The sequence below is a fragment of the Neofelis nebulosa genome, chromosome 2 (assembly GCF_028018385.1).
Source record: "Neofelis nebulosa isolate mNeoNeb1 chromosome 2, mNeoNeb1.pri, whole genome shotgun sequence".
Lineage (NCBI taxonomy): Eukaryota > Metazoa > Chordata > Mammalia > Carnivora > Felidae > Neofelis > Neofelis nebulosa.
In genome coordinates, this window is record NC_080783.1 from 114323527 (window position 1) to 114338226 (window position 14700).

General features: G+C 44.6%; 2 protein-coding genes across 2 annotated transcripts; both read right to left on the reverse strand.

The window, feature by feature from the left end:
- Positions 1 to 1050: 1050 nt before the first annotated feature.
- Positions 1051 to 2776, reverse strand: LOC131493163 (proline-rich protein 9). The gene is made up of 2 exons (XM_058697357.1): positions 2654 to 2776; positions 1051 to 2184 (listed from the first exon to the last, which is right to left on the reverse strand). The coding sequence occupies exon 2, from the start codon at positions 2162 to 2164 to the stop codon at positions 1838 to 1840; it is 327 nt and encodes a 108-aa protein (XP_058553340.1). The 5' UTR covers positions 2165 to 2184; positions 2654 to 2776; the 3' UTR covers positions 1051 to 1837.
- A 9693-nt stretch (positions 2777 to 12469) lies between these two features.
- Positions 12470 to 14211, reverse strand: LELP1 (late cornified envelope like proline rich 1). The gene is made up of 2 exons (XM_058697370.1): positions 14080 to 14211; positions 12470 to 12906 (listed from the first exon to the last, which is right to left on the reverse strand). The coding sequence occupies exon 2, from the start codon at positions 12880 to 12882 to the stop codon at positions 12586 to 12588; it is 297 nt and encodes a 98-aa protein (XP_058553353.1). The 5' UTR covers positions 12883 to 12906; positions 14080 to 14211; the 3' UTR covers positions 12470 to 12585.
- Positions 14212 to 14700: the final 489 nt, after the last annotated feature.

A 14700-nucleotide genomic window follows, 5' to 3' on the forward strand; every position in this document is an offset into this window, starting at 1 on the left:
GAGCTCTGTTCTGGAGTTAAGAAGGACTCCAGTTAGAATCTTGACTTCACCACTTACTTGCTTTGTGAGGCCAGACCAGTTCCCTAATAAAAGGGCAACACATGAACCCTGCTTCCAGGATTCCCTCCGAGAATGTGCACAGGGATCAGGGTCCATTTTTGACATCTGCAGACTCAGGCAGTCCTCAGGGCTTTGTGTTGCTGTTTGAAATCTTTCCCCAAGTTGCCCCATGACCCCTCATCTCTTGACTTAGAAAATCTCTAAGATTAAGAGACCGGGTTGACTCCAGTGCTGCAAGACCCTCAGGTCAGCCAAGCAGCTCTCCATTGGGCACACTCCTATGGGCTGACCCAGAAGAGGGGCCTAGGAGTGTGAGTAAGGGGCTCCTTTAGCTCTCAGGAGACTGGCCTTTGACATAAGCGTCCAAGTTAGACCTTGGGGCACCACTGAGGAAGCATCTATGTATTCTTTCATATGTCTTGCTTCTTTTGGACCCTTTCAGTAAGGGGGAGTGGACTACATGGGGCAGGGAGGTGACCTGGGCTGACTTGGCTCTTCTTAAAACTGGGATCGCAGGGCAGACAATTTCAGTCCTTGACTCTATTTATCTCAGAGGCATGCTTAATTCTTGCTTCTGACAAGGATGCTGTGTTTATAAGGTGTTATGGATTCACTTGGGACCCCTTCTTCCATACAACTCTCCTCATCCCCAGCTGAGACCTTTCTTCTGAAGGCAAGTATCAGAGAGGAGAGAACCCATAGTAGCAAGAATTCTGGACATAAAGTTCTGAGGGCAGGTCCCAGGCCCTGTTGGATTCTCCCAGGTGTGAAGTGTGTGTATAGATGAGCCCACGATGTGTTGTGGGGGAGGGTGGAGGAGTCCAGGTGATCCTCTGTCATGGAGCCTCTGTCAACATTGTTGTTCTATGCTTCTGTAAGGTCTCTTTCTCATTCCTACTCCAGATTGTCCATAAAAGGGGGAACAAAATCATCACAAGGATGGCCTGTGATTGGGTGGTGGGAAGGAAAGAGCACACATTAAGTCAGACATCAGCCTTGGGATCAGCTTTATTCTGTATTTTACCTTCACAAGGGAGAAGAAAGCAATGAAGCTGAAGAGAAGACTAGGCTGCACCACACAGACACAAATCACATGTCTAAAGAATGTACGTGAAATTACAGGGCCCAAAGCAGAACAGACATCAAGCACAAAGATCAACCAGGATCCCAGACATCCTATCTCATCTGTTCTGTTTAAATTCAACCATTTACATATGTATTTTTTTATTTTTAAAAGCAGAACTAACATTCCAATGTCCAATAATTTGCTGTTCCTTTTTAGAATGCAGAGACTAAATGATTCAATTTTTTATTTCTGTAGTACCACCAACCTCTTCTCTGTATTCATGGTGGTGGTGATGGTGGTGATCGTACAAGGTCCATCAAATTTCAGCTTTTTTTGAGGCTTGAGTGAGAGGCTGATACTCTGAATGATGAATGAAAGCATCCTTGGCTGTTACACACTCAAGGCTGGGTGAGTTTGTGCCCCAAGGGAGCTGAACTAGGCTTCTGTGGTCTCCCCTTATAACTGCACTATTCCTATGATGGCAACCTTCTATTAGACTGCTGTGAACAATACTTATTCACAAAGATTGATGAAATACAGAGAGAAATGTCTTCAGAGACAACAGACCCGGTCCTGGAATACTGAGGAAACCAGGAGGCAAGAACAAGGTGCACACAGAGGTATCCACAGGTGAAGGCTACCATAGCATGAGCTTGGGTTGGGTTTTGATCTGTTGGCCATCTTCTTGACCCCAGATGGCATTATGAGAAGTTACTTTCCCTTGCCAGGGGGCAAGCACTTCTCCTGGACTTTCTGTGGACAAACTTCCACACATTTTGTCTGAGATAGCTCCTGGCATGGCTCCACACACTGAGATGGGCATTGGTCTTGGCTTTGCTGTGGGCAACTTTCTTGGCACAATCCCTGGCACTGAGGAAGACAAACCTCCTGAACTTGCACTGGGCACTTCTCCTGGCAGGGGTCCTGGCATGGGGGAAGGCACACTTCCTCAGCATTTGCCTGGCACTGCTCTTGGGACTTTTGAAGACATGGAGGAGGCACACATGGCTGCTTGCACTGCTGTTCATTAAAGGACATCTTAGGGTAGGTAGCAGAACCTGAAACAAACACAAGATTTGAAATTAATTGCATTAACAGTATCAGGCTGGGAACTGGGAAATGAAGGGTTAGTAGAGGGAAATGGGGAGTAAATGATCACTAACCCTAATAACCTATTTGTTTGCTGTTTTTTATTCTTTTCTCTTTTCTATCCCTACGTCAGCTCCCTCTGACACCCATTTCCTAACTGGGAATATTCTCATAGCTCTTGTCTGGATACCCATAGCCCAATCCTACCTGACACCACAGTTCTACCAGAGGTTTCCCCTTCTCCTCTATTTGACAATTTCTTTTTGAAAATCAGATGCAGGATACTAAATGGAATACACAGGATGGAGTGGAAGGCCCAGGAAGTGGCAAACCACTAAAAATCAGTGGAAAGTATAAAGCCCAATGGAGGAAGAGAACAGCCTCCTTAATGTAGAGCAGGAAGCGAGAGGGAGAGAGGGCACAGATGTCTCCACTTACCTGTCTTCAACAAGAGTCCACAAAGGATATGGATTGCAGAGCCCGACAAGGTAGGGGCTTTTATATAGTGCCTGGTCCTGCCTCCTACAGAACTGACTGGTCACGTGGGACAATGCTCTAATTGTGGAGTCACCATAACGAGCTTCCTCTGAAATTGCCCATGGTTTGAGTCACTGCTTGGGATGCCTGTTAATCAGCCTCCCTGTGGGCCACTGGGTCCTCACCAGACCTCAGCAGGGAGGGGTTCCTCTTAGATCTCTCTCATTAAAGGTAGCAGCGAAAGAATGTTCATAAAACGTTATCTCAGTCTGTTAAACTGGGATTGGGTTCCTTGTCTGTCCAAACTGGTTCAGGATGTGGTGAGAGATAAGATCCACCTTATTCATCTTGCTTTCATCAATGGGGAGATTTATGTCTAAGGCCTAGGGTCTGTGTCAAGGACATGTATCGCCTGTTTCGGACATTTCCTCTGGATACCTCTTCATTGGGCCTGGAAAGTCACACTTCCCGACCCAAAGAAGATGGGTTGTTTTGTGGTTCCAAGTGCACAAAGGCCCTACAGCCTCCTGAAGAGAGTGATTTTCCCTCATAGAAGGCTTGAGAGAAATTGGACTCATTTGTTACTTGTAGGGTGAAGGAGAAGAGGAAAAGGAGAAGACAGGTAATCTTCATCTTCTTAATTTTTATTTATGTCATTTCTAAAAGTGGAGTTACAGAGTTTTCACAGTGACCAAGAAAACAGGATATGGCAAGGTTGGTCTGCCTCCTTGCCTTCTCAGAACTCAGGTCAATAAAAGCCAGGGGGATGAAAGGAAAAGTGTAAAAGCAAACACACCCAGTTTTCTCTACATCCAAACCTCGGTGTGAGATGCCACTTCTGTCTTGGGTGCCCTCTCTCTCTGTGACTTGTGAAACCCTAAGCATACTGCAAGGCTCAACTCAAGTCCACCCCCTTCCAAGAGCCTTTGCTGATTACTCTAAACCAGAAACAAATTTACCTCCTTCTGAACTCCCATACTGGTTATTGTTGGTGCTATTTATATGATATTTGCTATAGTTATTGGGAATCCTAGTTATTTAAATACAAGATCTTATTGCTACCTCAGTTGTAGGTTTCTAGAGGGTAGGGGCTAGTAAATGGAAGATCAATGACTATTAATGCAGTGAATGCATTAATTAAGGAATAAAGAAGGTAAATGTAGGAGACAGCTGGAGTAGAGGAGGATCTCATGTGTTAGAGGATGAAAAAAAAATTTGTTTTTATGAAAGAAGCCCCTAGAGCACAAAGTGGGGCCTTTTTTTTGTTTGCTAAAGTTGATCAAACCCCAGGGACTTAAAGATGATGGGCCCCTCTAACTTGAAGAAGTATGTTTAGGTCATTTCCTAAGAAAAAGTGTTTGGCTAAAATCAGAGTTTCCTTTAAAGGTTTATACAATTTTTGCATGCTTGATCCCCAAAATAGTTTTTAAAAGGTGAGCTGAGGAAGATCAGGTGACATTTTGGTCTTTAGGACTTGTGCAGAGAGGATTGATATAGCACCAGCATGGGCCCCCTCAGTGTCCTGTAAGAGGCAGGTGCCCAGGGTGGGAGGGGTCGGAGGTAGGCCTAGGAGAATCATGCTGATGTTATTGTGAGGCACATGATCTCCTGGGGACTGGGGTGAGAGTGGAGCTATGCAGGATGAGGAGAGGGATTTGGAAGATCCATGGGTATATCTGAAGGGGCACGGTCATTTGGAGAACCTGGGAACTGGGTGATCAAGTATAGGATGGGGGGTATGGGGTTCCTTCTTTTCTTTCTTCTCTTTTTTCATCTCCTCTTTCCACTTCTCCTTTCCCTCTTCATCTCCTCCATCTTTTGTATGAAATGTTGTCTAAGAAACAAGATGACTCTCTGGAGTTCTAAGAGACAAGAAATTCTCCATCACTGGGTTTATTTATTCATCCCTTTAGTCATTCATGGCTCTGCTTGGAGTCATTCATGGTTCTGAGACTGTGGACTTATGGAGAATATTGGCAAAAGTAAGCCCCCATGCTTGAGAAGAAGGCCCTTTCATGAGTCTTCGATAGCTGGAAGGTCCTGGAAGGCTCCTGGGGGAGATGTCCGCTCTGTGTTTTGCTGGACGGTAAGAATTAGCAGGCAAGGAGGGCAGGCAAAGGTATTGCAGGTGCCTGGAAGAAGGAGTGCTGCTAGAACCCAACTGAGAGGAGAGCCTGGGGCTGACTCAAGAAAGTGGTGGGTGGGAGGCTGGGGGCAAAGCCTGCTTGGTTGAGATTTCCAGAAGTTCTCTACAATAGGATGCACAAGGTGACCTTGCTTGTGCCCCATGCACTTCTGTATCTTTGGCTGAGACTCAGGAAGAGACCAAATAGGGATATGTATAACAATGAAGAAAGCAGGCCATGTTCTCATGGAGGAGGTAACGTGGTTAGGAAGAGGCCAGAGTTCAACTTCTCTCAAAGGACTGTCTCTGCCTCACAGTGAGCTGATGACATTGAAGTGGGTCCGATGTAATCACAAGGGCCCTTCAATGTGTAAAAGGGGGCAGAAGAGTCAGTTTCACAGTGATGTGATGTGAGAAAGATTGGCTACTGTTGGTTTTGAAGATGGAGACCAGGCACCAGGAATGTGGACAACTTCTAGAAGCTGGGAAAGGCAAGCGAACAGATTCCTCCTTAGAGCCTACAGAAGGAGATAGAGTCCTGTTGGCATTTTGGTTTTAGCTCAGAGAGACCTGTGTCAGACTTTGGGCTTCCAGAACTCTAAAATAATATATACTTATGTTATTTTAAGCCACTAAAGTTACGGTAACTTGTTACAGCAGCAATAGAAAATTAATACACCTTTCCAATTTCTGAAGATCTTGGAAGTCTCAAATGAAGAAGTAAAATCCCACTTAGCACTCCCTCATTTAAGTACCTACTCACTGGTCATGTCAGCTCCTCAGAGTCAAAGACAAGCTTTGGTGATGCATGGGAAAAGAACTGGATTCAGGACCCCCACTGACCTGGAGTTGACTCAATTACAGAGTATGTGTAATACTGGATACACTACTTAGCCTCTCAGAGCCTTAATTTCCTCTTGTTGAGAAGGGATAACATTATTTCACAGATTCCTTGTGAGGAATAAATTCGAGAACATATGCACCAACACTTAGAGCCATCAAGCTACTTATAGAATGTTAGTGTCATCTGAATCTGTTCAGGACTTAAATCCCTCACAAAGCATTCTCAATTCTCTCAGTTCTTGTTCCATCTCTACTCTCCCCCCAGCACTCTCTTTTCTTATGGTTTTCTAATCACTGGGATGCAGTAGACTACACAGGGACCCAAAGATTTGGCTCTGTTCCAAACAAGAGGTGTGACTTCAGGCAAGCCCCTGAATCTTTCTGGCCTCAGTTTCATCATCTTTAAAATAGTAAAGGTAGACTAGAAGCCAATTCAGGTCCAATGCAGCTTTGATATTCTGTGATACTGTAAATGTGATCATAAATGATTTGCCCAGGCATCTATATGACTTTGTAAGTATGTGGATGCATGTCTGTAGGGAGAGTGGTGGAGAGGGTCTCTTCCTCCTTGATTAGGTTATGATTTATAATCCACTTAGTTTTCTGTTTTCTGTGGGTGGCAGTGGCCTAGCCAGGTGGCTGAATGACCTTAGAAAGCCTATCTTTTCCTAGGTGCAGAGTGGGAGTATTTTGGGGTCTGAGTCCTCAAAAATCAACCTTAGTGGTTCAGTATCTGGGGTTGTAGCCTGGACAGCTTTGGGGATATTGTCTCACTCTAAATCTTAAGATTAGGTGACTAAATAGTTTCTGTAACCATCCCCAGACCTTTAGCAAGACTGGGGCTAATCTGATTGAATGCCATCTGAGATTTAAGATTTTAAATTTCTGCAGCTGTCATTATTGGGAGCCAGGGTATAATTACACAGGATCAGCAGAAGAGAGTCAGGTGTGTGCAGGACATGTTCCCCCCCTTCCCATCAAATAACTATCTCCTTTGTTCAGATCATAAAAGTTCCCAGACTCTTCTGATTCACTCTACTGGCCCATCTGCATATTACAGGGCAGTGGCTCTGATAAAGCTGAATGGTGCAGAATGTGGCTCACCCCATTCCCTGGGAGCAGGTGCCTCTGGAGAGCCTGTGGGCTCCTGGAGGAGAGTCCACCACCCCCTCACTTCCCTGTCTCCAGTGTCACCTGTATAGACAGTCTGAATCAGAGGCTGTGGGAGGGGCTGAGGGTTACTGGCCACTGTGCCCAGAGGGGACATGACAGTACACCTGATTCCCCTTCTTTGTTTCAGTCCAACACATGCTTTAAATAGGAGGCACTAAATTATTTATTAACTGCATTTTTTTAGATGAGGCAAAAGAGGTACAAAAATGTTAAGGGCCTAGTTCAAGACCATATGGTGAGCTCATGTCTGGACCAGGCAATGGCCCATGTAAAAACATTTAGGACAAAACCATATTGGGGATTCTTTATAAACTTCAAGGAGGCAACAAAGATGCAGACCAGTCAGTGGTTCTAAACAGTTTTGAGATGATTGAGAAATATACATATGTACACATCTTTACCTTCAGAGGATTCATGGCCCCAAGGTTAAAGACCACTGACACAGGAAATGGGGGAGAAGTGTGTACCCAAATTGTTTATGTCGATATTGGTCTTCAGTCCTTTTCCTCTTTGAGTCTGGGTCCTGGCTCTCTGTGGCCTAAATTGGGGTTAGAAATCCTAGACTCTTCTAGAAACCAAATCAGTGTGAACTTGGTTAAGATGGTTCTCACTCTGGAGCTGGGTTTCCTCACCCAGATACTGAGGCACTGAGCACATTCCATGCCACATCTGGCAAATTTTATGTTCAGTCATGCAAAAGTCTGCATCTGGCTTATACTGTGATTTGTGGGGTCTGGGGCACAGTTTGATAATGGGGTGGAGGGAATGACCCTATAAATCTGCTTGCCTTCAAAGATATTTGCCTTCCTTTTCTTTAACTCCCTCTCTCCCCATCAAGCCTGCTGTACCACTCAGCAGATGGAAGAACAGGACAGGTGCCACAGCAGATAGGGGTGAGGACTCTCAGCGCTGACCAGCTTCCGGAGTGCTTTTGTGTTATGGCTTTCTAAGTTCAGTTTCTCATGCCAAGGGCTTTGCATATACCATCTCACAGGTCACTCCTCTCCACACCTCAGTGAGACTCTTCTCATTCTGCAGGAGAAGAAACAGACCCCTTCTCCCACTGAGGTGACACAAATTGCCTTGGCTACACAGTTGAGAGTGTAGAGTTCACTTGGAATCTCACCTTCCAAGGTGAGAAATCTGCTCAGAGGCAGGCTGCACTTCCCAGGTGAGGTTGGGGGGAGGACTGGCAGGATCTACCTCTTGTCTGTCATTGAAAGCAATCAATGCCAGGGATGCCCTTTTCTCAGCCCCAGGCCACCCATATTCAGCCCCGTCTCCCTCTCTAATCTCTGAATTCTGGGAATGACACGCGTGTGGAGGGTAAGGAACACGGTAGCCAGGGCCTCACCTCAGAGTAAACTCCTTTTCTTTGGAAAAGTGCATCCAAAACTGCTGAACATGCACTCATTTATCGTTATTGAATATCTTCATTGTGTGCCGGGCCGTATCTGTTCTCAAAGAACTTACAGCCCAATGTAAACAGATGGACAGAATATGGCAGGGTAAGTGTTACAGGAGAAAGGTGTGGATGCTCTGAGACCACAGAAAGGGGCATTTGACCGGCCTGCTGGGGACAGTGGAGGAAGATTCCTGGAGCGGGTAACCTCTCAGTTGGGTTCTGATGGAGATGAAGACCAGCCCAGCCCAATCCTCAGAGGAGGACTTGATGGAAGGAGAAGAATGATAGAGGACAGACAAGTGTAAAGTCATGCAAGCCAGAAACTCTCTGCTGTGCCAGAAGTGCCAGGGGTTACCTGTTGCTGGGCTGCACAGCTCTAGAAGGAGAGAGAAGTGGCAAGGTAAAGCCAGACAAGGAGGTGGGGGCCAGCTCCAGAAGAGTTTCCCATGACTGGTCAAGTTATTTGAGCTTTTATTTAGGCAAAAAGGAGCCTTTTAAGGATTTTGCACAAGGAAGTGACATGTTTAGATTGGGATTTTAACCAGTCTACCTTAGCTGCCTTCCACTGGAGGCAGGACTAGAAGGTGAGCTCGTAACCTCACAAGCCAGTTAGGAGGTTCTGGGTGGTATAGGTGAGAGACAATGTGAGCGTTTCTGTTGGAAACAGCATAAACCCTCAGTCTGAGCAGCATTTCTTCCCAGCCTGGGAGAGAGCATGGAGCTCTGCAGATGAGGTTTCATGTACCAGGTACAGCTGAAAATACCCTGATTTGAGTTTTATGATCAGTTTGTATTTTAGCATCTTTATGTGTTTGGCAATTGACTTACTGTATTTACCAATCTGTTTCTTTGCTGAGCATCAAAAGCTGTGGCACAGAAGTGGTTGTGGCTCATTAGTCAATAAAGCCTCCCAGGATGTGCTTGTGCTCATATCCCTGGCTGGAGTATTTGGTCATGTGGAAGCAAGAGGGGCAGTTAGGACAGGTTCAGTAACTGGTTCCTTGTTGCCATCTCTACAGCTGACATTTGCATGTGAGGGACGCATGAAAGTGAGCTCTAAGTTGTCTTCCAGCTTCACAGCTTCAAAGCAAGACATCCTTGTGATTGTGTGCCAGCCCTTTCATATAGTACTGGCCCAGCTCACAGTGCCACCCCCAGCTGGCTTGGTCTGGGAGGACTTACAAGTCCTTTTGCAAGGCCAGCTGTATGGTTTCTTGAGAAACCACGATGCAAGAGGGCCTGTGGTAGAGTCTTCTCTTATTGTTTTTCCATGAAAGGAGAGGGCTTGGTCCTGCCCAATCACATTATCTGTGAGCCATCAAGCCTGGCACTGCACAGATTCTCGTGATGCCACTCTTCAAGTGTCGCTTATTTATTTATACAACCCTCTACCATTTGGGGCAGGGCCCTGGTGACCGCCGCTGGGGCTGGCAGTAATTATGGCATTCTGCAGGGAGGTAGCACACTCATCACGTTCTAGCCATCTTTCCTGGCATTGCCTTTGATCCAGGTTTTGCTGGGAAAGTAGCCATTAGGAGATGTGTATCTTTGGATTCATTTACATGGGAGAAAAGAGAATTAAAGTGGCAAATGGATGGTTTCATGTTCTCAGAGATGGCCTCCACCCAGTCTGTGCCCAGAGTCCTCAGAGCAACCCGGGAGAGCACCAACACCTGACCCACACTGCCATAGGGCCATGGGACATCTGAGACCAAGACCATACCCCTGAAAGGAAGGCATACAAAGTGGGATGCCTTCTGCATGTTGTGCACTCAGGTGTAGGAAGATGTTCTTCCTTCTTTTCCTTTGTTTTTGTTTTTATTTTTGTTCATTAAGCAAATAAAGATTTGGGGGGTTTCTGAAGTATTCCTGATTATATAATTTTTTTCCCACTATATGAGAAATAAAAGCTTACTAATGAAAATACAAAGGCTAGTGAAAATAAAAATACTCTACAGGTTACAACTCCATTGTCCTAAAATAACTAAGAATGTTGACAAATTTTCTTCTATTATTATTATTATTATAAGTTTTTGGTTAAATATAATTGCTTTTATCCTATACATCCAACTGGGGCCTTACTCTTTCCCCCTTAGCACATTTTAATAATTGCATAATGTTTCATCAAGTAAATAGATCTAAATGCATTTAATCAAATTCCTGTTAGATATTTAAATTGTTTCTAAGTCACACTGTGATAATCTGACATACATACATAGCTTTTTTTTTCCATTTTGGAATTCTTTTTCTTTCTAAGACATGGAATAACAATTGGGTTCAAGGATTTTATGCTTTTAATGTATGTTTCTATATTCCTCAAATTCTTTTTTAAAAGGAGTTTTGTCTATGCTTTCTCCAACTGTGGCACACTCTTTAGCACTGGGATTCTCAGATATTGTTTAAAAGTGACCATTAAATAGATAGAAAAGACTGTCACCTTATATTGCTATTTCCTCCCTCCTTTGTGATTTCTACTGAGGTTTAAGAGTTGTCCATCTATTGTCAACAGTTGACCATATGTCCCCTAATGCCCTAAACTAGGCTTCCAGAGGCTCCTAGTGTCCAGGAAGTACCTCTCTGCAAGGACTCTGAGACCCAAAGGACTCTTCACATCCAGAAAATGAGGAGTTGCATGCCTACAGCCTTGTCTAGCTCTCATATTCTAAAAGTCTGCTTCTGCAACTAGCTCATTATATGACTTGGTCTGATGAGGATCCCAGGCGTCTTGGGCACATTTTGGACTATTTGTACTTACTGTACCTTTGTGGTTCTGAACCAGCTTCCAGACTCAGAAGGATATGAAGCTGTTTATATGCCATGATTCCATGGGCAACCAGCCCAGATTTCTTACTGTGATAGCAGAGAATCCTAAACCTACTTCCACTTGACTTTTGTGGGTTGTAATGACAAACTTGGTCACAGAGGCAGGCTCAAACACTTCTGGGCAATCAGGTTTCTTTTCTGGAAGTAATAGCAGCATTTCATGCCCAACTTGTCAACAAGCTGGGTCTGCACCTGGCCAAGGACCTTACCACATGGAGGGGGGTCTGAGGAGAGGAGCAGACCCACCCTGAAGATGAGTAGAGACTGGTGGAGATGAGGGAGCTTGAAATGGTGACCACACTCCCAGGCCCTGACATCCCAGTTCCTATAGTTCTAATTCTATGCCTCTTCTCCATCCTAATACCCTTCCCAGGAATATAAGCCAATATATTCCCTTTTGTGAATTAAACAATGTTGATGTGGACTTCCCTAGCCACTTGTAAGTAATCCCCACTTTACAACTATAAATATTTTTCCTGTTCATTCCTAATTGAGGTCCTTACAGATTTATCCTTTTTTGTGTGTGCTGAAGTTTTCCTTTTGGAATTTTATAGATTCACAGGTTGTTGCCCAAATAGAGCATCTTTCACCGGAATTCTCTCCATGGCGACATGTTACAAAACTATGGTTCAGTATCCAAACCAGCCAGCTGACATTAGTGTAGTCCACAACTCCAGTTTTTTTTTTTTAATTTTTAAAAGAGTACCTATCTGTGCTTACAGGTATAATTTAGAAACTATTGCCTCAGGAGGCTTACAGCCTAATAAGGAAAAAAGGCACAGGGCAATTATGTTCAGGTGTGACATATGAGACCCGGGAAGGTGCCATGTGCTCCCCTCTCTGAGTGCTGGCTGTGTTCCATTAAATCAGGTGCTTGGGCACATGTTCGCCCCCTAAGCCTCATGACAACCCTGTAAGCTTACTGCTAGCATCAGCACTCCTTTTACAGAGAGAAGGAAACCAAAGATCAAAGCAGAGCTAGAGTTTAAGCCCACTCAGCCTGTTTTCAGAGTGTTCTGCCCAAGCATTATGCAGTGGGATTAATAGCGGAGGGTAGAATTTTTCCTGAGCCTTTCTAGACCTTTCCTCAATGTACCACTCCTCTTTCCCCCTCATGCCCACTTCCTCTGTCATGAGTACTTGGGCTCCTGAGGCGAACCACTGTAACAGCCATATTTACAGCTCTCTCAGGCTGCAGTCTCTGGATGTGCCCCTCAAGAGATGCCATATTCCTCTATGCAGCAGGTGGGTCCAGAGGGGAGGCCATTTTCAAAAGTTGTTGATTGTAGAGTAAGGGCTCTAGCCTCCCTCTAGAGTGAGGGATTGTGTCTTGGTGGTTTAGTGCTAGAAAACAACAAACAAAAAACTACAAAAAGAGAAAAGAAAAAAAAACACAGGAGAAGAAAGCTTTGCACAGCAGAGGAATATGTTTACTTGTCAGTTCATGGCTTCAGGTTTCAGCACCAAGATGGTGAACATGGTGAAGATGTTGGAGGTACTGGGTTGAGTGGTACCCTTGGTGCCTCACTCTGGGGGTGGGCAGGGTGGTGGGCATTTAGGAGGACAGGGCTTGGCACAGGGCTTGGGAGGGGAGGGAGCTGGGCATGGAGGAGGGCACGGTGGGGGGCACAGCGAGGGGCATGGTGGGCACTTTGGTGGTGGTGGGCACTTCTCCCGTGGACACTTCTCAGAGCACCGTTGCAGAAGCTTCTTTAAGCAGCTGGGTTGGCATTTGGCCTCACACTTTTGTTCACATCTGGGATCACAGTTCTTGGGCTCATTCTTGGGGTCACTAGATTTATTTTTATCATCACTCGACATTCTTTTTTTTTGATTTTCTGGGCCCTGTAAAGAAATATGCAACAGGTGGTATGTGGGAGACCATACTGCAAGATAGGAGAGGACCAGCAATGCCTTCCCACTCATATCTCCTTCCCATCCTTGCTCTTATGAAAACTTTCCCAGGGTGGTTTGGGCTCTAGACCAAATTCTTATTGAAAGGCTGTCCTCTTGTCCTTGGAGTGGATGACATTTCTTGGTCTCTCCACCTTTACTCTGCTTTTTGTTCACTTACTCTTTCCTCCATTCCGAATCTCCCAATAGGAGTTCTCAACCTAACATCCTGGAACCACCCCTCACCCATGATAAAATCATATTTAATCATATATTTATCAATTTAATTGCTATCTTTTGTAACACCCTGTGTTTTAATTCATCTAGATGTACTATTCTGAAGTCATAAGTTTGGTTAGACTGCTAAAGGCATTCATGGCATAACAAGGGTTTTAAAGAACTCCTTTAGGGCCACCTCCATCTGGAGATGGAACAAGAAGATATAATAATGGGTCTAGGGACTCAGGACACTTCTTTCAATCCTGTGTCCTGCCTAAGACCTCAAAGCCTTGATTTCTTCACTTGAGAACTTGGGATGGGAAGATAATTCAATTTCTACCATGGCTGAACTCCCATGGGCCACTATGGGACTCGTCCTCCCCATGAATACAGGAAAGGAAGAAATCAGGAGAGGAGGAGATGAGCTGGGAAATTCTAATTCTTCTGAAAACATGAATGTGAGAGCCACAAAATATGATTTTAATGAAGAATTTTTTTTTCTCCCTCTGTTAAGTTTTGGCCTGAGCTAAGTCTTCTTCTATGGATGGTTTTACTTCCAGGTATGAACACGGCTTTTCAGCCCCTGAAAATACTTGCAAGTTGTATCTAACTGGTACACCTTTGGTTTCCTTTAAGAATATAAAGTAAACTTTTATCTAATTTAGTTTTAAAATCAGTATAGCTCTCTGGAGAAATAGATCATTAAATTAAACTCCAAATTTGTTAAGAATATCTCTTTCAAAGGGGATAAAGCTACCCCCTTTCTTGTTACCAAAAATGAGAGGAGGATTTCATTCAAAAATAGCCATCGTCTTAACCCTGTTCAATGCATGGGATGCCATAGGTCATTCTCAGGAAAGGAGAGAAAAAAGACAGGGCATTTCCAGTTGTCCAAATGCAACTCACCCTTTTGTATTGGTAGTGAACTTGACAAGTAGTCGAGTGAGGTGGGTGGTATTTCTGTGCTTGAGAAGGTGGATTTTCCCTCTGGCTCCTCTGTCAAGTTCTGAGGAAGCTAGGGTGTGGGGGAGGGAAAGCCCCAATTGTGACCTCATCACTGCATCATCAGGTAGCTATTGTTGTGTGACTCCAGAGCTCCAGCTCAACTCAAGCCCTTGAGAATAGAGTGCTTCTTCACCCCCCTTTGCTGTCTTTCAAAATTCATGCTGGTGAAATCAGACCATGGTGAATACTATTGAGTTCTAAGGATAAGAAGGCTCATTGTTGCTAGTAGCAGAAAAACTCTGTTTACACATGGTCTCCCTTTCCTCCCAAATTTTACCTCTTTTGAACTTACTCCTCCACCTTTCTAGTAGAGCTTCCTGGATTCCTCACAGTCATTTTCATTCTCTTCTCCCTAGTTTCTAATACGAGAGTCTGAAACCTCTTTTTGTCACTCCACACATCTTAAATTATTTCAGCTCTTTTTCTGTGTTTCTGCCTATATTTCACTGATTGTTGTGGTTTGCAATTTTTTTTTTAATCAGGGAGTGGATATCTCTTGATGTCCAAGGTAAACTCTCCTTA

What these genes read in the sequence shown, in the direction of transcription:
- LOC131493163 (XM_058697357.1), bottom strand. Translation starts at nt 2,164, where the DNA reads ATGTCCTTTAATGAACAGCAGTGCAAGCAGCCATGTGTGCCTCCTCCA.
- LELP1 (XM_058697370.1), bottom strand. Translation starts at nt 12,882, where the DNA reads ATGTCGAGTGATGATAAAAATAAATCTAGTGACCCCAAGAATGAGCCC.